At 39.0% G+C, this 24,543-nt stretch overlaps 1 protein-coding gene across 1 annotated transcript in view; it reads left to right on the forward strand.

Moving 5' to 3' along the window:
• Positions 1–24,543, forward strand: part of NOTCH2 (notch receptor 2) — a 175,016-nt gene that overhangs the window by 74,361 nt on the left and 76,112 nt on the right. The window contains 3 exon segments of the mRNA XM_005895272.2: positions 4,579–4,838; positions 8,240–8,575; positions 18,678–18,800. Coding sequence (XP_005895334.2) covers positions 4,579–4,838; positions 8,240–8,575; positions 18,678–18,800 — 719 coding nt within the window.

The following is a 24,543-nucleotide window of genomic DNA, read 5'->3' on the forward strand; positions in this document are numbered from 1 at the left end:
TTTTATCAGAAAGGAGACAGTATTTATGATAAGTACTGTAGGAATTCAGTTTAACAAGACTTCAGAACGTAGTCATAAGTTATGTATAATGTAAAAGGATTAACCAAAAGTAACTTTTGAGATGGTGAATGGAAGCCTTAGAAAAATGGAGAAATTAAAATTTCATGAAAATATGACTGTACTTTTGAAATGTATAGTTTCAGGTATTGGCAGGATATGTTAAGGTAAGTAGATGACTTTTAGTAAACTGACCATATGGAACTGGCACTGGGTACACGAAGGTAGTTGCTTTAAACTAAATGAACAACCACCAAAATAACAAATGCATAAGGGAGGAAGGAGCAGTCCAACCCAGACTTAAACTTCAAGTGGCCATAAATTTATGGGGAGGAAGAAGAAGAGGATTCCAGAATCTAAAATAAGAATTTGCACAGCTTTGAAGTACAGAGGGAGTCATAGAAGCCAAATGTAAACCAATTAGAGTGGTGGAGGTATAGCCAGCAATGCCTCCTCTAAGAATTTCCTTATGAAGAAATCTCAGTTGAGACCACTGAACTTGACAAGGGAAAAGTCATTGCTCTTGGGACATGTTTTCTGGCCAATAAGAACAATGCAAGTTTTACTGCAAAGGAACAAATAAGATGGAAAAGAAAGGGAAAATAGCTGTGAAATTAGGCTATAGTTATAGAAGTTTGTTTGTGAAGGAAGTATTTGGAAAGGGAAATGAGGCTTAGTGAAAAATGTAGATTAAAAGAGACTTGTACATGTTTTAAGGTAAAGGAATAGGCTGATGTCTAGCTATCTAGAACATTTTAAATAAGAAAGTCTTTATTATTATATCAGCAGTGAGTCTAGTTTCCCATAAAAATAAGTTGGATTTCAGGAGAATAAGTTATTTGTACATCCTATCTTAGTATTATCTCATTTAGAGTAAGACCCTGACTCTTCTTTGCAGTGGCCTAAAGTCTCCCCATGATCTGCCGCCTACTTGTAACTGTAATCTCTTTTCTGCTACTTTTTCTTACTCCCTTTGGTGGAACCACAGAGGTCTTCTGGCTATTCCTCAACCATACTAGGACTGTTCCCTCTTTAAGGGCCTTTGCATTTGCTGTTCTCTCTGCCTTTAACATGCTTTCCCTAGATACCTCCATAGCTATCTCTTCCCTCATTTAGCTCTTGACTCAAATGTGCCTTTCAGTGAGACTCTCTCTGCTTTCCCTATTTCTAACTGAAATACCTTATTTATCTACCTCTGTTATCCCCAATTCATTCCCTTCCTATGCTTCTTTCTTGTTTTATTGTTTTTCATAGCACTTAACTCCACGTAGCAAATTATAGATTTCATTTATTAATTTTGCTTTTTGTCTTCTCTTACTAGAATTTAAACTCTGTGAGTTCAAGAATTTTCCTAGCTCTAGAACAATGCATGATACTTAATAGGCACTTAGTAACTGTTGCATGAATGAACGAGTGTAATATTCTTTGTGGAAACTGATATGAAAATGTTCTTCTTCATCATCATCATTATTAATAAGCATTTTAGATGCTATATATAGAATTCTGCTGCTGCTAAGTCGCTACAGTTGTGTCTGACTCTGTGCGACCCCACAGATGGCAGCCCACCAGGCTCCTCTGTCCATGGGATTCTCCAGGCAAGAATACTGGAGTGGGTTGCCATTTCCTTCTCCAATATGTGGAATTAAGCTTCATATATTCTGTTATTCAGAAGTTGGCAAACTTTTTCTGTTAAGCATCAGATATAAATACTTTTTGGAGCCATATGATTTCATCACAACTACTCCACCCTGTTATTATAATGCAAAAGTAGCCATAGACAATCCCTGTATGAATGAGTAGGATTGTGTTCCAATAAGAGTTCATGTCTGGACACTGAAATCTGAATTTCGCATACTTTTCAAATGTCATAAAATATTATTTTCTTTTGATTTTTCCCCCAACTATTAAAAAATGTAAAAGTCATTTATAGCTCTCAGGCCATAAAAAAGAACAAGCAATGGATCAAAGCAGACTCGCAAGCTGTAGTTGTCACCTCTATTTTTACTGGTTTCTTAAACATATCTTAGTTGAAACATTTTTCCTTTAGTGGTAGGAAAAAACAATGTAGATTAAACTTTAGTAATAGATAATTTGGGAATACTTTTGTTTGGCTCCAGAATCTTGTCTGGTGGCTCAGATGGTAAAAAGACTACCTGCAGTGTGGGAGACCCAGGTTCGATTCCTGGGTCAGGAAGATCCCCTGGAGGAGGAAATGGCAACCCACTCCAGTATTCTTGCCTGGAAAATCCCATGAACGGAGGAGCCTGGCAGGCTACAGTCCATGGAGTCGCAAAGAGTCGGACATGACTGAGTGACTTCACTTTACTTTAGAATCTTCCATACTGCTTCAGTTTTGTTTTCCTGGGAACCTTACACTTTCATTATGTTTATGAAGCTAATGTTTAAGTGAATTTGTGTTCTCTGAGCAGATGCCACATGATAGTGTTGGAGAGGTGGTGATGATGGTAGCAAAGCCTGGGCAAAGCCCACCCAGGCTTAAAAGTTTGTCATTATTTATAAGGCAAATAATTCCCATATGGGAGAATCAGAAGTTGTCAGCCAAGCGTAATGCCCAGAGGACTGTTACTGTGAATGAGAATTGTGTTGCAGTTTTAACACCATCTATAACAGATTTCTCAAACAAGTTGCAAATGCTTTTAATAATATGGTTAATTTTAGCTATACTACATTGGCAATTTTTGGTGCTTTACTTAAAAAATAATTAGAAAATAACCTATTCTATTATAAAATCAAGCTGTGATTTGAATAAAGCATTATATTTTCCTCAGTAAGTGCAAAGAGAGAAAAAAATGTTTTTCATTTGCAAAACTTTAAAAAATATTTATAAAGTTTTTCACATACTTTGTTCAATTCTTACAAGAGCCTCATGATGGAGGTAGCTTTATTAACTATTTAAAATGTGAAAGAGCTGATAGTGAAGTTAAGTAATTTATTCAAGGTCATAACACCAGGACTCCAGATAGGCCTTCTGATGATATGAGGTAGACACTCCTCATTGGAAACTTCAGCCAGTCTTTGGTTTCAGTGCTGTGCCCTTTCCTCACTGCCTCTCATTCTCTAGCTTTACCTGTTCACAAGGATGCTCAGAGCTCTAGCTGCTCCTGGTTCTGCTGTGCTTACTATACAGAGCTTTGAGAAAAGATTGAGAAGGCTGGGACTAGCTCCATCACTGCCACTGAAGCCACTTACTAGTTCTGTTTCCTCTTCCATTGTGTCTTAGTCCCCAAATATCTGGTCCTCCTTCTTTCCTCAAAACTGTGACCTCTAAAGACCTTATGTGGTCAACCAGTGGCTACTAAACATCGTGGACAGGTTGGCAAAGACAAGAAGGAATGAAACAGAACCCCAGGGCTTAAAGTCTGAGTGGCTGGGAGAGTCAAGACACAGTGACTGAGCTTCGGAGGATGCAATAGGAGCTGGTTTTGAGGGGGAGAATTTAGTTTGTTTAAATGTATTATCTTCAAGGTAATGGTGGAACAGCCTTGTAGTTAGTTTTCTATCCTCCAAAAAGTCAAATGGAGAAATAGATTGAACCAAGTATCTGGGGCGACAGCCAAATGGCAAAATTTATAGTTAAAATCAAAGACTTTTTGTTCCTTTTAAACGCTTCCTAGAGATCCTGTCTAAACAACCTCTTCATTATGAAAATAGCGACTTTCTATGCTTTTTTAATGGTGTTTGGAGAAAATTTTTATAAATATTACACACATTTTGGAATGGTTGTGCATCTTACGAATCAGTGGTGGCATATAAAAAGATTTCTCAACATAATATGTGGGAAATGTTGTAGACTGTTGTTCTTGACTTGTTTTCCCTTCACTTGGGTGTTTGTATGGTACCTTACATATTTTTAATGTTATTTTAATGTTATGCTGTGCTTTTTTGGTTAGGAAAGCTGCTTGCTACTAATATCTTTGCAGATTTAAGTTTCTGAAAAGTCTCTTGAATTCTTCCCCATTCCTATACCTCCTTTTCCTTTGTCACAGTCTCAACCCCTTGAACATGATCCAGAAATCTAGATATGGGCCAACTGATGTTTCAGTGGGAATAAGAAAGACTTATTGTTCCTCAGTGCTTAACTGAAGCCACCTGATATTTTATAGATTTTAAATTTGAGAGGGTCAGAGGATCAGTCCATGCATCATCATATGTGTCTTAATTCTATCAGTTGACTTAGTCAAAAGGAGAAAGTTACTGAATTTGAAGACAAGTCTCCACGATGCTGCACAAAACAGTGCTGTTACAGCCTACCAGCCTGCGCCTACACGAAAAAGGCTGTGGTTGTATTTTGCCTCTGAATAAGGATCATGGTCAAAAAGACATGAGAGTATGTGGTTAAGTACTCTAAACACTTCGCCTAAAGTGAGACAGTCTTATAGGTTGTGCCTTCGTTTCTCAGTTCACAGTCTAGTATTTTCTTGAATGAATTGCATTATCTTATAAGTTTGTGGACTTATAAGAAGTCAAATGTTTTCATGGACTCCTCTCTTTTCCATATAGGTGTCCAGAGGGCTTCTTGGGAGAATATTGTCAGCATCGAGACCCCTGTGAGAAGAACCGTTGCCAGAATGGTGGGACGTGTGTGGCCCAGGCTATGTTGGGGAAAGCCACGTGCCGCTGTGCCCCGGGCTTCACGGGCGAGGACTGCCAGCACTCGACTACTCACCCCTGCTTTGTGTCTCACCCCTGCCTGAATGGGGGCACCTGCCACGTGCTTAGCCGGGACACCTACGAGTGTACCTGCCAAGTCGGTTTTACAGGTAACAAGTGGGACTCAGGCCCACACTTTCCTATTCTCAGCAGGTACTTCTATATGGTGTCTTTTAGATACTATCATCTGGTTCTTTAGGGTCCCCCTCTGTCGTACATGTTTATCATTATGGAAAGAACTGGAATGTTCCAGTCAACTATCCTTAACTTCCTTTTGAAAGGGGAGAAAGAGAAAGCAAAAGGGTCAGATACTCCACAGTGGTTGACTGCCTGAAGTGTATGTATCAGGACTGGGGATTATGATTAATTCCCTGTCACTGGAAGAAAAGTTGTTAGTGTTATTGATAACTTATTCCTTAAAAACTTCTCTCTCCAGACATTCAGGGCACTGGCTTTTCTGGTTTTCTAAACCGATTGTTTCTTTTGCTTCTCTATTGCCTTGTCCCTGTCCTCATGCATTTAATTTTTGTTCTTTGGAACTCTGTTTTGAGCCTTCTTTTGAGCCATATGACAGCTTTCCCCAGGGAGTCTCACTCTCTCCAGTTTCTTCAGCTGTCATCATCTTCATCCCCTGCTGATGACTCTCACGATCATCCTTTTTGCTTCACACTGACACTGACATTCAGGCTAACTATCTATTGCATATTATCCTTGGAAATTCAACAGGCACCTGAAACTCAACATGTTGATATAGATAGTGACACCAGTGTGCCCTCCAAATACCCCAAGCTAGAAACTCCATCTCATTTGTCTGTAGCCCACCTGGACTCAGGCATGCATTTTAGTCTGAGTTTCTTCCCACCTGTCTACTCCCCTCCGTTTCCTCTTCTGCTCTGTAGTTGACGTTCATGTCCTTTCTCACTTGGACTCCTGCAGTCGTTTCCTAATTGGTTTCCTTACCTTTACTTTCTCCCCGTCTTGTTTACCTGTCACATCGCCACATCTTTAGTTATACATGCAAATCTTCTCACAAACTCACCTGCTTACCATGCCTAGTGACTTTTCGTCATCTGCAGAGTAAACTGCAGACTCTTTTACTTGGCTTTCACAGCCCTTCACAGTCTAGGCCTTGCGTCTTTTTATAGCCTCACTTCCCCACAAGCATCTCGCTTTAGTGACGCCAGCGTCCTCATCATTTCCTGAAAATGTCACACTTCCTGTGCCTCCATGCTATTGCATACTCCTTTGCTGGAATGCCCTTTTCTACATTTGGAAATTGCCTAATGTTATTGTAACCTCTCAGTGACCCTCTCATGATTCCTTTACACAGTTAGTCTCTGTGTTCTATTATTTTATGTGTCATAGTTTGTTGTAATCAATTTTGACATGTTTCTCATCTGACTGTATTATGAGCTCTTCAAAGGTGGGTCTGAGCTTTATTCAAAATGAACCATAAGTGTTTATTAACTTAGTTCTGAAAAGGAGAACTATTCACTGTTTTGTCCTCCAGTATATCAACAATTCTGTAAATCTAATTAGAAAATGAAAAACACACTTAGAAAACTAGACTGATTCATTCAGTTTGGAATGCTTGTTCTATTGGTTTTTGATTAAAAGGTGTTACAGTTATATCTCCATCATGACTGTGACAGCATTGATACTGTGAGTCACTGAAGAGATTTGGTGGTTGAGAGAATAATTTTTCCTGATTGTCAGTTTCAAGTTGTTTTGCTCCACAAGGCAAGGGAGGGCATATCCACTTAAAACATTTTAATCCCGACTAGTGTAAACGGCAGTGATACCTTCTTCATAATGAAAACGTTACTCTGAAATAACCCTTAAATTAAAGTGGATTCCTTGCTATTAAAAAGATCTCTTCTTGGTAGTCCTCAGGGTGCTAATCATCTTTATACATCTGCCACTTTCATCTACCACTTTAGGAACCACCACAGGTCAAGCTCACCCTTTTAGTTTTGGGATAGCTCACTACCCTACCTCATCAGACCTTATGAGCTCACCTCACTCATAGATGAAAAAAACAGAGGCAGAAGGTTAGTGCTTGTACAAAACGTATATGGGAAACCAAGGTCAGCAACCTTCTTGTTTCAGTTGTAGGCAAATACTCTGAAATACACTGTTGGCAGAAGTAACCATTTTTATCTGTTCTCCACTGTAGGTAAGTACTCTCAGTAGAATGAAGGAAAATAGGGAGAAAAATGAAGGTGCCTTCACTCTGTCTTCCCTGAGGTATACATGCTGTACCTAGATTTTTTTTTCCCCTTTTCCCTTTGATTTGATATTCCTGGTAGACAGAGAGTACTTTTGTGTACTCATGTGTCACCTCTCTCTCCCTTTTAGAGAATCTGTCATGGCTCTTACTTGCTTTTCTATGTGGAGGTGGGGTCAAAGATTTTAATGTTTACCTAGACAACCAATTGGAGTATTAACACATTCAGGAGATTCTCAGATCTTCAGTTTTGAAAAAACTCGAACTCATGAAAATAGAAAGCCACGTGAATACTGAATTTACTAGTAGCATAGAAGTAGTTTTTTTCCCTCTCTCTCTCTCTACCTCAGAGAATCTGTTTTGATTCCTTGAGATTGAACACTGTCTTCCTGATTCTTTCTAGCGCTTTCCTACCTGAGAGAGTCCACAAGAATTGCCTTTCTAGATCTTTATTCTTATGACAGCTTCTAGTTTTTTTCATGTTTAAGAAGCCAGAGATTCTTCATCTTCTTCAAACACATCCAGCACTATTTTTGTCAAGACCACAATTAACAAGATGTTTCCCGGAATACGTGTGCATGTGTGTTGTGTTTAAGGGAAGCAGAAGTCATATTGACTTGTTTTTATCATCTAAGAGGTCTGTTTAGTCACAGTGTATTGTGGAAAATATCAGTACATTTTATTTTCATTCAAAAGACATGATTTGGGAGCCTACTCTAGGGATCGGAGCCCTGCTAGTGTGACAGGTGACATAATAAAAGAAAACAGCAAACTTGGGGTATGTGTTTGCATGTGTACAGGTGTGTATGTGAGGGAAAGAGAGGGGTTGGGGGCTTGGGTACCTGGGTGGAGCATTAAGGATGACTTTATGGCAGTGGTGACTTATGAGTAGAATTATCAAGACAGTGCAGCCCACTGGGTGAACAACATGGAAGACAGCCTTCCAAACAGAGGAGTATCTTAGGCAGAAACAAAGAGGTGTGAGACACTAGGTGGATCCAGACCCTTCTGTGCTGCAGGGATTCTTGTAGGCTTCCTGCGATTTACCTACAGTCACTCCTGTGCTCCACTGAGTCTTTGTGTCTCAGCTAAGGGCCCTGGAGAGTGCTCCTGTCAGATGAACTTGGGGAGGCTCTGATACGGGCTTCCTGTACAGTTCAGAGAACTTAGGGATTCTCCACGCAATGGCTTCCTTACGTCACCTGTTGGGTGGGAGATGTGGGGTGGGATGGGCTGACACCCATTTCTGTGGTCAATTTCTTACTTCTGTTATCTTTCCTGTAGGTAAACTGTGCCAGTGGACTGATGCCTGCCTGTCCCACCCCTGTGCAAACGGAAGTACCTGTACCACTATGGCCAACCAGTTCTCCTGCACATGCCTTGCAGGCTTCACAGGGCAGAAATGTGAGACTGATGTCAATGAGTGTGACATTCCAGGACAGTGCCAGCACGGTGGCACCTGCCTCAACCTCCCGGGCTCCTATCAGTGCCAGTGCCCCCAGGGCTTCACAGGCCAGCACTGCGACAGTCCCTATGTGCCCTGCGCACCCTCCCCCTGTGTCAACGGAGGTACCTGCCGGCAGACCGGTGACTTTACCTTTGAGTGCAGTTGCCTTCCAGGTAAGGAGTCCCCCTAGTGTCCTGGCTTGGGGGATGCACATCCAGCAGGAAGGAAGGGGATGGGGTGTGGTTCAGTGTTCCTTGAGGAAGTATCCTTCCCAGCAGGGAAAAGGGGAAGTGAGAATGTTGTGTGGGGTGGTTTGCTGGTGAGAGAGGAGTTTTATGGGCCCAGTGTGGTCCATAAACTGAGCAGGGGGTAATTTAACATGTCAGAGTTTATGATGATGAGTGACTTGGAAATTGTTTATTGTCCTTTTTGGAGGAACAGTGAGAAATAAGAGAAACAGAGCTCTGGGAAAAGATTGATAAGTCTATAGAATGGAAAGGAACATAAGGAGAATTAGACATTGAAAAATTTAATGTGTGATTAATAAAATGCTTCAAACTGAATTGATAGTAATACTAGATAATCAACTTTCTTATATGCTTTTACCTCTGATGGAATAATGGATTATTTTACTAGTTACTTGATTGCACCCCCCTACTCTTTTATAATTTTCTTTGAAATTCTGGTCTTTAGAACCCTCTCTAACTTTGGGGTAACCCTACCCAGACTTGAAGCTGGAGACTTTTGCAGCTGGCGTGGTGGTGGTGCTCTGTTAACGAGTGAGCAGTTTTTGATGACTGCTGATAGATGATGTTTGGCACAACGACACATAACCCAAGATAGAAGCAAAAGAGGAGTAATGTGTGGGAACTTGGGGCCCGTTGTTCTGTAGGATGGAAAAAGGAGCGAGGCTGGCCAGTTCACTAAACTCCCTATAAAACTGATGAGGAGGCCGAAAACTGAGAATTTTGACTGAGAACAGAGCACAAGTGGCTGGAACAGATGAATTACTAAGCAACAAAGATTCTGTTTTTATACAAATATCCTTAGTGCAAAAACAAAAGAAGGAAAAACCGTAGGGAGGGAATAACGTGCTGAGTAAGCAGAATTGCCTCAAAAAGCTGTTCCAGCTACTCTTTTGAAGTAGGAATCTTAGATTCTGGTGTTGTGGATATGGGTCACATGTAATGGGATCGTGTGTTTTCTCTTTTGGGGATTAAAGGTCATACGTTGGTCTTCAGGATAAAAGCAAATGGCAATTTATTCATTTCATTCAGTTAAAATTTTTTGGCTGCCCACTATGTTCTAGGCACCATCCTATGTACTTGGAATACGCAATACAAGACACTGCCACATAATAGGAAGAGATACCACTTAACCAGAAGCCGTGAAAACAAGCTGCTTAATTGCCTTGCTTTCAGTTTCTCTTTCGGTGAAGAATAGATACTGCTGTCATTTTATACACTAAGTATTTATTTACCTAATATTACTGTCATCCACATTATCTTTTAGAAGGAATAACTAAAAGGTGTCTTTCTTCATTCCTGCTTTTGTTTGCATTTTAAGGGTTAAAAGAAGGAAACAGAAATGTAAACAATTTAATTTTGTGAATATTCTAATAGTCTGGCATTCTAATAGCCTAAGTGGCTAGTAATTGAGGTTAGTGCAATTTATTGCTGACCACTAAACATGTCTTTTAGTTTCAAGAAAATTAGTTTTAATAGTTGCCTAGGACAGGAGGTTGATTTGGCAGCAAAGTACTAACGGGAAGTTAGAGAAGTCAATAAAGGAAGTTTTTAGCTGGGAGCGAGTGATTATTCACTCCCATAGCCTCTGCATTGTTATCCATCAGCCACGATAAGAACCTTAGGGAATTCTGAGAGTGTGTCCAGGAAAGGATCTGTCAAACCAGAATAGTATCTCCTCCTTGAGAAAGGAAATAACCAGGGATTCCACAGCTAGAGGCTGCCAGGGCTGGTGGGATGGAGTAAGGACGTCTTGGCTGTCTCTTACACTCCACTTATAGTTTAAAGCAAGGCTTTTTTTTTTTTTTTTCTTTAATATACTGATGAAGTGTGTGTATGTGTGTGTGTTTGGGATTGGGATCAGGGTGCAAGGCTGGGGGCAGAAGATTTGGCAAAGAGCAAACTAACATTTATTTAATGCCTTTTATAAGTCAGGCACTGTGCCAGGTACTTCTGCAGCCATTAGCTCTATTACACAAAATCCTTGGAGACAGGTATTATTGTTCAAGTTTTCCCAGGTGAAACAACTCAAGTTTTGAGATGTGAAGCAATTTACCCAAAGTTGTACAGATGACATGTGGTTAGGCCGAGTCCTGAAATCCAGGCAGGTTATTTCCAAATGTTAACTTCTTGTCTGCCCCTGAAGGTGCTTTGAAATGTCTAAGACTTTTTGTTAAATGTTTAGGGATGTGTGGGTTAAAAAAAGTAGGTTCATGTTAAAATAAAAAGGAGATACTTTTAATTATGATCGATAGTATTTGTTATACACCAGCCTGTGTATGGGCTTCCCAGGTAGCCCAGTAGTATAGAATTTGCCTGCCGATGAAGAAGACACAAGAGATGCAGGTTTGATCCCCTAGAGTAGGAAATGGCAACCTGCTCCAGCATTCTTGCCTAGAAAATTCCATGGACAGGGGAGCCTAGTGGGCTATAGTCTGTGGGGTTGCAAAGAGTCGGATATGACTGAGTGACTGAGCACATGCCTACAGGCTGTGTATGGCATCATGCAGATATCTAAAAATAGTAAAGTAGGCTAGTTGTTGCCTTTCAGGGTCTCATGATCTGAAACAGATGATGTCAGCTTGGACAATATATAGAAGGAAATTAAAAAAGAATTAAAAACAATAGATGATGCAATAACACTGTGAATAAATATATATTTATACAATGTGTAAGATTTTATGCTCATTGTTTTTATGTCCCAGGTGGAGTTTGCAAAGTATTAACTTTATTTCCACATAGAGAAATAATGCCTGGAGATGATTTTCTTTTACAGAGTCCTTTTTATAATGCAATACTGTTCTCCCGTCCCTCCTGCATTGCCCCCAACACTAGTCAAGAGACTAAAATGTTACTTAAAATAGCAATCACTATCTCAATGTAAACAGCACCCTTATTTGAAGAGAATCATTATTTCCATTCTAAAGATGGGGAAACCAAGCCAGTGACAGGTAAAGTCACTTTTGTCCAGGTTCTGCAGTTCTCAGATGGCTGCTTCCCACCACATTTCAAATCTTGTCAGTTTTAACTGAAGCTTGCCCTGATCGCCCTATTTCAGATTGTAACCTTTCCCTTCCGCCTTCATCTCTGGCCTTGGTCTACCTTTTCTTTTCTTTTTTGGTAACGCTTGTCATCATCTTACTGTATAATTTTCACTATATAATTTAGCTCATTATGTCTATTGTTTATTGTCTGTCTTTCCAAATTTTTCTGCCTCTTCTCCTCTCCAGAGTAAAAGCTAGGATCTCTGTTTTTGTTTGGTGATGTATCCCAAGCACCTGGAAACCGTGACAGGTATATACTAGGCACACACCTTCTGACTTTACAGGCCAAGGTTAGTATAGGATGGTAGTACTGAGAGCACAATTTTGGTTTTCTTATTTTCTTCCTGGTAACATACCTGCTAGACTTAGTCTAGCTTCTCCTTCTGTACTGGTTTACACTAGTACTGAGTAAAAAGAATTGGAGTTCTTTTCAACTCTAAAACTCAGTGAACCCTACATAAGTTAGTGATTATATTTGAATGGTTATAACATAGTTCTTTTCCTGCAAAGGGCACTATAGTTACTGAGATGATTTTAGTATTAAGATTGATGGGGGGAATTAAAACTGTAAATATGACTCATCCTGAGTAATAAAGAAAGAAATGTTTCTCAATAGAGGGAAGAAAAAAGGAATATATTCAAGAGGGAGTTGATAGAATGAAATCAAGGAACTGTATTTCATCTTCTCCTTGATTCAGCAACTGTTAATAACCCAGATCTTTCATAAACTACTGTTAGGTAAAGATTTTAGCAGAAACTGTAAGGAGGAGTACTCAGCTAGAATAATTTTAGCTAAAGAACAAAATAGAAGATACATTCTTGAATCACTGACTCCCAATGTTTTGGGGTTTATAAGTTAAGCTGGTTGTATGCCTGTGGATATATTAAGAAGTAGCAGTGTGCTGTTTGCATCTCCTGGCTTTGCCTGCGAGTTCACAGTTGGACTGGACAATCCCTGATGGACTTTCCCTTTTTCTTTCTCTCCTGTACCTCCTTATTCCTTTATGATTTTTAAACTTCATAAAAAGCTGCCCAATCTGTTCTCTCCAAACAAAGAAGGTTTATCCTTTGTAAATCACCCCTGTACTTTACAGGCTTGATTATATGTAATATCCCTATATCATTAAAATAAAGCTTAGCCACATTCTGTGGCTTTTGTGTCTGCTCTGCAGTTGCTGAGCTTAAAAACTCTTAGAAATAATTCCCCCTTGCATTCTCATATGCACAAGGCATGTGACGTTCTCTGGGGTATTATACTAATCATATTCTGGCAGATTTCTCTGGAGCAGATGCAGAAATTATCATACCATTTTGCAGGGCGCATTCTTTTAGCCCCTTTAGTTTGGGCCCTGAGTCCAGTTTTTCTTGATGTTCCTTCATGTTTTTCCTGTCCTCCCATGCTTGACAGTTTTGCCCCTGCTATCTCTTCAGCCTTCTATCACTTACTTCCCCCTCCCACCCTGCCTTTTTGTTTAGAATTTATTCCTTGTGATGTGCCAAAGGCATCTATTTCACTGAAATGCCTTCTGTATTCCCCACCCCCGGGGGGACTAGAGACTCTCTCAAGATCTTTCGCAACCTATGTACCTCTAGCACAACACTTATTAAACTACCTGTTCTTCCTTTCCGGTAGACACTCTCATCTTAATTACCTGCCCCCCGCCCCCCGCCCCCAGTATCCAACCTCTTGCCTGGCACAAATTGAGACTCAGTGAATATTTGACAAATGAATGAATTGGATGTGATACAGAAGAGCATTCCTATATTCTGCAATTTAAAAAAAGTTTGGAAGTTATTTCTTTTGAATCCCTTTACTCATTTCTCTGACTTCTTAGGAGGTAAAGTTAGGAAAGTAGAGCTCATTTGGGAGATACAGAGGGAGATGGGTAGGAACAGCAGCCTGGGTGGGTGGTGGGGCTAAAATTCATGGGCCACCCATGGGGTCAGTGAGCTCACTGGGGCCCATTCAGAGGATGGATGAAGTGTGCCAAGGAAACCAGTGGGATGGAATTGGGACCAATTTGCTCTTTTAACAGGCTTCTTTCCAGAGGGCAGGGAGAGAAGGTAGCCTGTAGCTGTTTACCTTTGGTGCCTTTGTCCAGTTCCAGGTATCCCTGGGTTTTCTTCACTCTCTTATCCCTGTGCACGGAAGCTCTTCCTGAGGACCTTCAGCCTGGCCTGGGAGGATCCCAGTTGTGTCATCTCAGCTTCCCCTTTCTGCTCTCCTCTTTGAGCCTCTGCACCAAGTCTTTCCACCATCACACCTCCTAGGGAATAAAAATGAAAAGATATGGAAGCTCTCTTGAGAGATGCTGGTATCTGTGTGGGATGACAAGTTCAAAAGACACTTTTCTGCTCCCCACCCTCCCTGTCATCGTTTATCAGTTACGTGGCCCATGGTTTTATTACAGCACAGTCTTAAAAATGTTCCTTCTGAGTTTAATTTCTTTCTTTTTGGCCTTTTAAGGATGTGAGTTGGCTTCGAGCAGCAAACTCCTTTTAGTACAGTCATGTGAGCCTTTCCATAAGTCGGCTACACCCATCCCACCCACAGGTCTGGAGACTTGTCTGCTTCCCTTTCCCTTAAAACCTTAAAACATTTTAAAGAAGTGATTGCACTGTAACTTATTCATTGAAGCCACATCCATCCTCTGCACCCCCTTACCCCTACTTTGCGTAGACTTTTTATAAGAATTTGCTGGTTATTTCCAAAAAGAGCCCTGTATCTCTATTTTTAAAGCATAAATCCTGTCTTAATTTTCGAGGAGAACTAATTTGGCTAGAGTTTTCTCAGATATGGGAACTTTTGACCCAACGTCAGTTTTTCAGATTTTTGGAAGAGAACTTTGGGGTCCCAGAGACCATACTGACCAAATCTAGGTAAAGTTTCTGGTTTAGGACTGGCTCCTGCCTCCTAGCCATGTACAGTAAGTCAGCCGTGTGCCCCTTCTTCATCTGTAACATAAAAGGATTAGAGTAGATAATCTCTAAGAGATGCTTTGATCCCACTAACATATAATAAACACAGTGCCATCAGGCATTGTTTTAAGTGCTTTTCCTTCAAATATAACAGTTTTATTGAGATACAATTTACATACCATATAATTTTCTTTTAAAGCACACTGTTCAGTGGTTTTGAGTATATTTACAGATATATGTAACCATTACCACAAAAAATTTTAGCTCATTTTTATATGACTTCAAAAGAAACTTTGTTCCCATTAGCAGTCACTCCCTAACCTCCCCACTCCCCTCCCCTGCCCCCCGCCCCAACTCCCTCCCAGCACTAGGCAATTACTCATCTACTCTCTCTATAGAGCTGTCTATTCTGGACATTTCATATAAATGGGAACACATAGTATGCTTCTTGTGTATGCATTATATTCCATTATATGGATTTACCACTTTGTATTTATCTATTCATCACGAAATAGACATTTGGGCTGCTTCTGCTTTTTTTTTTTGACAATTAAGAATAATGTTGCTCTGAACATTCTTGTACAAGTCTTTGAATGGGCATATATTTTCCATTTCTTTTGGTTTTACTTATGAGAGGAATTGCTGGGTGGTATGGTAACCCTATTTAATCTTTTCGGGACTGCCAGACTATAGCCCATAGTGGCTGCATTATTTTATTAATACCTTCCAACCAGCAGTGTATAAGGATTTCCAATTTCTCCATTACCTCACCAGCACTTGTTGCTATCTGTCTTTTAAATTATAGCCATTCTAGTGGGTGTGAAGTGATAGCTTATTGTGGTCATGATTTGCATTTTCCTGATGGCTGATGCTGAGCATCATTTCATGTGCTTACTGGCCTTTTGTGTATCTTCCTTGGAGAAATGTCTATTTAGCGCCTTCACCCATTTTATAACTGGATTATTTGTATTATTATGGATATTGTATTTTAATATTGTTGTAAGAGTTCTTTGTATCTCCTAGATATATGATTTGCAAATATTTTCTCCCTTTCTGTGAACTGTCTTTTTACTTTCTTGATTGGGTTTCTTTGAAACCCAGGTGGTTTTAATTTTGATTAATTCCAAACTGTCAGTTTTTTCTTTTGTGACTTGCTTTTGGTCATGTGTAAGACATCTCTATCTAGCCCAGGTCTCAAAGATTTCCTCCTATGTTTTATCCTAAGAATCTTATCATTTTAACTCATACATTTTTGAGTTCATTTTTGTTTATGGGATGAGGAAGGAATCCAACTTTATTCTTTTGCATCTAGATATTCAGTTGTTCCAGCACAGTTTGTTAAATTTTTTTTTTTTTTTCTGTCTAACTCATTTAATCATTAAAACAACCTTTCAGGTAGGTCCTGTTAATTAGTCAAGAGAGGAAAGAAAGTTTAAGTATTAAGCATATATAATATCTTGCCCATGTTCACTCTTCTACTGCATGGAAAGTGTGAGAATTGAATCTAGGCAGTTTAACCCAGAGGCCATGCTTCAACCATGAGTTAACTCTTTCACCTATTTGCCTTTCTGCCTAAATAACTACATAGTGACAGGTAAGAACTATCTCAAAAATAGTGATGAAAAGAAAACATCTTATTTCTTATATGTTATGTTGAAATGTTTCAGCTTTCTTAATTTGTCTGTGGTTGGTGAATTCTGTTCATTGTAACACTGGCTAATATAAATTCAAATAGTTTGGCTACAAAGGCTTCATCACCTCTTTGACACCTTATCCAACCATATTTAGTCTTGGTCACCAGGGAGATCAAGTTGGAATGGCCAGTATCAGTTCTAGGACACCACCAAACCACAGGGGTTTCTAACAGTGGTGGGCCAGGACCCTTTATTTCTCTCCCACATTCTGAAAGTATCTAACTTTTCCAAAGAATGTTTCCGTTTAAGAGCACTAGACTAGAAACAGAGACTGCAGTTGTTGTTCAGGGACTGTACTTTGTGGATCTATAGATTTGCTCTCACTTTATCATAATATTGGGTGGGCTTAAGCAGTTCAGCATTTATTGACTCCATCCATTTGTAAGATTGTCATATGATTAAACAGATATATGAGTGCATGCTAAGTCACTTCATTCATGTCCGACTCTTTGTGACCCTGTTGACTGTAACCTGCGAGGCTTCTCTGTCCATGGGACTTTCTGGGCGGGAACACTGGAGTGGGTTGCCATTTCCTTCTCCAGGTGATCTTTCCAACCCAGGGATCAAACCCTCGTCTCTTATGTCTCCTGCACTGGCAGGCGGATACTTTACCACTAACAGCACCTGGGAAGCCCAGAAGATATTTGAGTAATATGATTAATTTTTTAAAAATCTGAGTCTATAAATGTTTTCATAGTCTTTCTCAAGCTTACTTAATGACTCATCTGCTTGCATGGACTTCTTACCAAATACTGGAGAAATAGAATTCTCTTCAGTCAAGCGTTCAATTATCTCCATCTTCTACAAAGTGATTTCCTTTGGTCTCTGGGTAATTTTTTTGGTTACTTGGTTCATACTCATGCACATGACTGCGACTGTATTCAGAGAAACCAGCTGTGTTCCAGTGTAACAGAGCAGATGTAGAACGCCACAGTAGCTTGTGCAAAGGAATGAAGAAAGCAAGGCGTGATTGATGTCTGCCCACTCACCAGACTGCAGTGTCCTGAAAGCAGGAACTCGTTCTTTTATTTAACTATACCAGTGCCAATATAAGACCCAATATGTGTTTTGAGTAGTAAAAGAGAGAAACTTAAGGGACATTCTGAAGAGGCCAAATACTTAGTTATATGTATTTCAAATAAGGGAATGTTCTGTAAACTTCCTCTCTTGTCTTAAAGCTGATAGTCTTCCATTTTAATAGTTAAGAGATTTGGTAGGAAGGAAAGAGAACACATGTACACCCGTGTCGGATGCATGTTGATATATGACAAAACCAATACAATATTGTAAAGTAAAAAAAAAATAAATAAATAAAAAAAAAAAAGCCCAATGTATAAATTATATAGGACTTCCCTGGTGGCTCAGATGGTAAAGCATCTGCCTATGATGCGGGAGACCCAGGTTCAATCCCTCAGTCGGGAAGATCTCTTGGAGAAGGATATGGCAACCCACTCCAGTATTCTTGCCTGGAAAATCCCGTGGACAGAGAGGCTACAGTCAATGGGGTCACAAAGAATCAGACACGACTAAATGACTTCACTCACTCATAAATTATATAGGGGAACATGCTATGGGCAATTAGGGTAAAGTTTGATGTGGTATTTTCATTTTTAATAAAAGGGAAAAATCAAGAGGAAGGAAGCAGTGCTATAAGTGTGGAAAGGAGGATGAACAATTTGAAGAATTGTCAAGTTTAGTTAGTAATAATGCCACTCCATATTCAGATAGCTTTTTATATTTATATTGTGTTATACTTACGATGTGGCACTTATAACAACCTTGAAAGACAGGCTGGGCAGGTGCAGCCAGACTTATTTTACAGATGAGGAAGCTACTTTAGAGCTTATAATTACCAAGTATTAAATGGCTTATAAGCAGTGAGGTTAGAACTTGACCCTTATCTTCAGACTTTCAGTTCAGTATTTTTTTTATGTCTCCCTATTCTCCCCCATGATTTTCCCAAGAAAAAAACAAAAAGAAATTTAAATTTAATTAGGTGATCTTTTATTTGTTCTTCCCATTAATCTAGCATGGAGCTGGGGAAAATCTAATGCCCTTTTTTTTAGAACCAGCTGTCCCGAGTAGACATTTGTCTTCACTGGGATTTTATTTCATGAAAACACTTTGAAATACTTGTGAGGTAACTATGAAGGCATGTCTTTGGCACAGTGATTCGTTTTAACTGTCTATGCATGAGGCAAGAAAAGACAGAAGATGGGGGATTTTTATATGGTGAGTCTTGGGTTGACCATCTGCTGTCTGTTGAACTGTAATAATGAAGTCAGTCTGTTCTGATGACCATATCCTGTGGAGAAGAACAGATCACATCATCTCTATGAGAATTTATCATTTCCTTTAATCTTCTCTTACTAGGTTTTGAAGGAGTCACCTGTGAGCGGAATATAGATGACTGTCCTAACCACAAGTGTCAGAATGGAGGGGTTTGTGTGGATGGGGTCAATACCTACAACTGCCGCTGTCCCCCTCAGTGGACAGGTATGTATGGTGTGACAAACCTTTTGGAATGGGGCATGGGTCAGTAAGCAGAGGCAGGTTGTTATTGAAGTGGGCCCCTTGTACAAGAGTGTCTGTGCTATGTCACTGGGTCTAGTGCTAACTGCATACGTCCCCCTATGTTCACTTAAAGAAATATTCTCATGGACATTTATTGGGCAGATGTTCTGAACTCAGTACCATGCTAAGTGCTGTAGGACAGCTGTCCCTAACCTTTCCAGCACCAGAGACTGGAAGATCTCTGGTGAAGTTTTTCCCATGAACCAGAAGTGGGAGAAGGATGGTTTGGGGATGATTCAAGCGTATTGCATTTATTGTGCACTTTATTTCTATTATTATTACATCAGCTCCACCTGACATTTTCAGACATTAGATCTCGGAGGTTGGGGACCTTACTGTAGAAAATAGGAGAAGGAGCGTTACTGAAAGACTCTGAAGTTATTATCTGGCAAAGCAACACATTGCCTGGAACATAGTAGATGCTCATTAAATATCTGAGAGAAAAAGAACATCATTAAATGCAAAAATATAAATATTCTTACCATATACAAACAAACAGGGTTAACTGTGTGAGATAATAGATGTGTTAACTGATCTTATTTTGGTAATCATTTCATATAAATATGTCTATCAAATCATCATGTATATACTACTTAAACTTACATATATGTTATATGTTAAATATAGCTCAATAAGGCTGGAAAAGGAAAAGAAACTACAACTTGTCACGTTTCAATGTAGTATCAATGAATATTCTAAATTATATGAAAAGATATTAGAATACTCTTTCTTCTGCTCTTCTGTTATCAAGCTAAAAAAACCCTGAAAATAAGTTGTACAGACTGGGAGAGTTCAGAGCTTATTGTCTGTACACAGAAATCTATCTCATCTTATTCTTATGACATACTTATGCAGAGGGTTGGGCACATCCTCTTGAAGACATTATTTTTATGACACTTGTCTACATTTCTATATTTTCCTTTTTTTGTATCCTTTTTTGCACATAGACTCTTCTGCCTTCGACATTAGAAGAGTAGATTTGCTTAAATTGACAACCATCTGGAAGTTTATAATGTTGTCTTCTCTTCTTATTTTTGAAATTGAGTCTGTATAGACATTTAGTTCCAATTTCTGTTTGTATGTATTTATCTAACTGAAACTAGAGACAAGAACTGATTAAGCAATTAAGAACTGGGCCTTTTGGAGAGAAGTTGTTTGATTTAATATGGAAACCCAAGAACAAGCTAATGTTATTAGGAAGAAGTTATAGTACCAGCAAAGGATTGTGCCCAGCAAAGAAGTCCAGATCTTGTATTGCTGTTGTTACTACCTGATATTCTTCAGCATCTCCAAATTGCCTTCCCTCATCTGCAGCAGCTAATTATTTAGAGTACTCTTTAGAGCTGTAGCCTATGAATAGAAAAAGACTAAAAGGATTTAGAACTCCAGTAACATGATTTCCTGGAAGGGCTTTTCTGCTTTTAATCCCCAAACTGTCTATTTAAAAAAATACTTTCCCACTGGGTTTCCCTAAAGTTGGACTTCCCCTAGAATTTCTTCTTGGTATCTTGATCCTAGGACTTCACTCCCAACGCTCTGGTCTTGCTGTCATATTATCTCTTCTCTTCAGATTTTGCCATTTCTGTGTTTTTTTTTTTTTTTTCCATAGGCCATTTTTTTTCAACTTAAAAAGATTACTCTGTGATGACCTAATGGGAGGGAAATCCAAAAGAGAGGGGTATATATATATATATATATCTGATTCACTTTGCTGTAGGGCAGAAACTAATATGCTATACTCCAATAAAAATTAATTAAAAATAAATAGAAAAGATTACTGTAAAGTTAATTATGTGACAAATAGTAACTGGAAATATTTAATTTTTCTCTTTTTAATGATCCTCCCAGAAGTATTAGGCAGGATGAGATACATGTTAGGAACTTGACCTCATTCTAAGTCTCTCCCTTGCCCTGTGGGAGAGAGTTGCTCTGTGTGGTACCAAGGCTCCTGATGCCAATGAAGATTAAATGATAATTGTGATTTCATTGTTGATTTTTCTTTTATACCACAAATACCCTTTGAGTTCCTGCTTTGATATTAATGAGGAAAGCTCAATCTTGGGGAAAGGTTTCCTAGTGAAATTATAGTTTGCCAAAATTTCTTCCCCCAGGTTGTTTAATAGATACCTTTTGTCCATATGAAAGTCCTTAAGAGATATTTCTTGTTTCATGTATTTTTGTATTGTTTTTCTAGAAGGGATGGCAGAAATGATAAATATGTTTGGTGTGTCAGTATTTATTTCTTCTGACCTGCTGTCATATAAGGTACCCTTAGTCTTTGGTTTCCTACCAGTTTCCTTCCTCTTTTCACTGATGTCAATTTTGATTGCCAGTGACAACCTTGTTTTTTTGTTTGTACCACATCCTATGTCTTCATTCGTACCATTTCCTTTTTAATACTTATTTATTTATTCACTTTTGCCTGTGCTGGGTCTTTGTTGCTGCATGGGCTTTTCTCTAGTTGTGACGAGCGGGATATACTCTTTAGTTACAGTGCACGGGCTTTTCACTGCAGTGGTTTCTCTTGTTACGGAGCACAGACTCTAGGGTGTGTGGGTGCAGTAGTTGCAATGCCAGGCTCTGGAGCACTGGCTCAATAGTTGTGGCACCAGGGCTTAGTTGCTCTGTGGCATGTGGGATCTTCCTGGACCAGGGATCGAACTGTGTCTCCTGCATTGGCAAACAGATTCTTTACCAGTGAGCCGCCAGGGAAGCCCCACACCATTTCTTGTCTCTAGATTCCCTTCTCCACTCCTTTCCCTATAGTCCTCACCAGTTTTGGCTGCCAGGAGCAGATCAAATGGTTAACTTCTTCAGGAAGCCCCCCATGCCCTATCTCTAGACTAAGCTAAGTGTTACCTTCTGGGCTCCCTTACTACCCCCTACATTTCTCTGTGATAATGCTCACTGCATTAATATTGGCATTATTCTAGGCTTGAGGTAATGGAATGGGGTCATTGAACTGTTGATGACAGCAGATACTAGAGCTCTTTACAAATCTTTGCTGTCAGTAGCATATAGCTGAGCTCCTCATTATCCCAGCCCCAACATCATTCTAAGAGTAGAAAAATTTGGGATTGTAGGGTTCCTATTTATATTGGTATTAGAGCTATAAATAAACTCACATAAGTATTTTCTGCTTTGTCAAAATTAAAGAAATTAATGTGGCTGGGGGCTGAGAGTTAACTGATGCTTATTAGCACCTAAATAATGTGCTGATTACAATATTTTATTTTGTGTAATCTTTGCAATAACTGTATGAAGGGTAGAGTTTTAGCTATTCTTTTTACAGATGGTAATAGATATTCAGAAGGGTTAAACAGTTTACTCATGGGTCATAGTGGTTGGATTAGGGTTTGAATCTAGGCTTGTTGAACTCCAAGTCTGTGCTCAAATCTATGGTCTTTTTTTTTTAAACTACAGATTGACTGACTCTATGAGTTATCTTTAAAAATATTTTTACTAAGGGCTTGAGTCTTTTTTAATGGATTAAACATTTAATTTATAGTTTTATTATTCTACGTAGGATATTCTGATTTGTTCTTTCTGTGTGTGTGTGTTCCTGGTTACTTAGAGATTAGAAGTTAATATTAAGTAAATGTTTTATATTCAATCTGGTGGTTTTTTCATTATATTTCAAAGGCTTATTGCAACTTTGTTCAGAATTCCTTTTACAATTTTCAGCTGCAGAGTTGAGGTATGAACTGTTTGTTTGGCTTTTGACAAAATTGAGAAGGAAGGGTTGGAGCCAGCTAAGAGAGGAAATTTAGTTGCCAGCTATCTGGAAAAAAAAAAAAAAAAGGATGGAATTGTGTAGTTAAAAAAACCTAGGTATCAGTTTGAAGTAAATGGAGATTTGGGAATTGGCCACATTTTTAATGAGAAGAGCCTGATAGGTACCATGTTATTTTCATAAGTTCACCTACAAAGAAGGCTTTGATCTTTTGTAGCAAGTTCTAGACTTCAAGATGACCAGAAATTTTTTCCAAGTCTACTCATGGTTTGATTTGGAATAAATGAGTCATGTTGCCTTTCTTCAGAAGCTTTTATTTACTGTTCACAGAACCGCTATCTCTTAGTTTCTTATTGAGGTATTGGGAAAATAAATGGTGCAGTTAAAAGCTTTTCGAGCTTTTCATTTATTTAGCAGACAGTTATCACATAAGACATTTCAGGTCCATGCTGTTTGATATGGTAGCCACTAGCCACATCTTGCCGTTGAGTGTCTGAAATATGACTGGTCCAGACTGAGAAGTACCTCAAATGTAAAACACTTGATTTTGAAGACTCAGTATGAAAAAAAAGGTAAAATGTCTCGCTAATAATGTTTTAAATATTGACTAGATGCTAAAATGATAATGTTTCAAATACATTGAGTTAGATAAGATATAATATTTAAATTAATTTTACCTTGTTTTCCTTTAAGTTCTACCAGAAAATTTTAAATGACATCTGTATCTCTTGTGATAGTTCTATTTAACAGCATTCCTTTGATGCAGAGAGGTTCTATGTAGAAGCATCCTCTTTGATCCTGAGTGGCAGAGGGATGGACATGAAACTATCCTCAAGGGGCCCTTATATTGGCTGCACTATGGGGAAAGTATGTTGGTTTCCAAGTCAGGTGTGGACAGTCCAAGCTCTGTCCAGAGCCCTTTTACCTGACATGTTGTCTAGAATAGTACTAATTTCTACCTACAAAGGTTACTACTGTTCCAGACAAACTAAAGTCCAGGTGGAAGAAAGAAATTGATGTTGGGCAAATGGTTTACTTTTTAAAATAGGAATCTTGTTACAGAGGTAAGTCAGTAGTTAGATGTTTCTTTAGGAAGTAGAAGTTTACCTAAGAATTTGATGAAACCTGAGCACAAATATCTATACTGTTACTGTATTTGGCTCCAAGCCATCTTACGAGAGCAATTCTGCTCTGGCAGATATCCATTTAAGAAAAAAAAAGTTATAAAAGGCCCCCAAATTAATCGAAGCAGTGTAGACTAATGTTTTGTCTACATAGGTTGTTATTTGAATTTTCCTTTAAAGGTTCATTTCCTTCAGAATTAAAGTTGACTCTAAACTCAACTCACGAATTCCTCTCTGGCAGCTTTTGGTTTTGGGTTCACTCCTAGGGCAGACGTGATTTATTTTCCTGTGCTTGTTATTAACCCAGAAATGTAATTTCAACTTGGGCTTGGAATCGTGCTTTGGGACACTAAGCAGAAGTGAACAATGGAAGTTAGGTGGACACGAGTCAAATAAAACCGACCACATTTTCTCTCGGCTCTCCTTGGCTTGATGAGCCCAAAGTGTTAGTTAAGATTCCCTTTGCTGTCAGTTGCTCCAACTTCAGGAAAAATTTTTTGGCATGAATCAGAAAGTATACATACTGCCAGAGATGGTGTCTGGGAATGGAGTCTTTTCATGGTATATTTTTATTTAAAAATCAGTGCTCCAAAGCTGTTCTCCAGAATAAGGCTTTTCTCCAAACTAGTTTTCTGTGTTTTTAATACTATAGAAATGGAGCTTTTTGGTTGAGAGTGGAAACTAAGTATATTGGGGACTGCAGACATTTTTTTCATTTATATTCTGCATGGAGGAATGGAAAAATGCATCTCCCATTACAATTTATCTGCTGTCAACTTGATTGTGAGGACTTGAAATTAAGCCTGGT

Source organism: Bos mutus, chromosome 3 (assembly GCF_027580195.1).
Source record: "Bos mutus isolate GX-2022 chromosome 3, NWIPB_WYAK_1.1, whole genome shotgun sequence".
NCBI lineage: Eukaryota > Metazoa > Chordata > Mammalia > Artiodactyla > Bovidae > Bos > Bos mutus.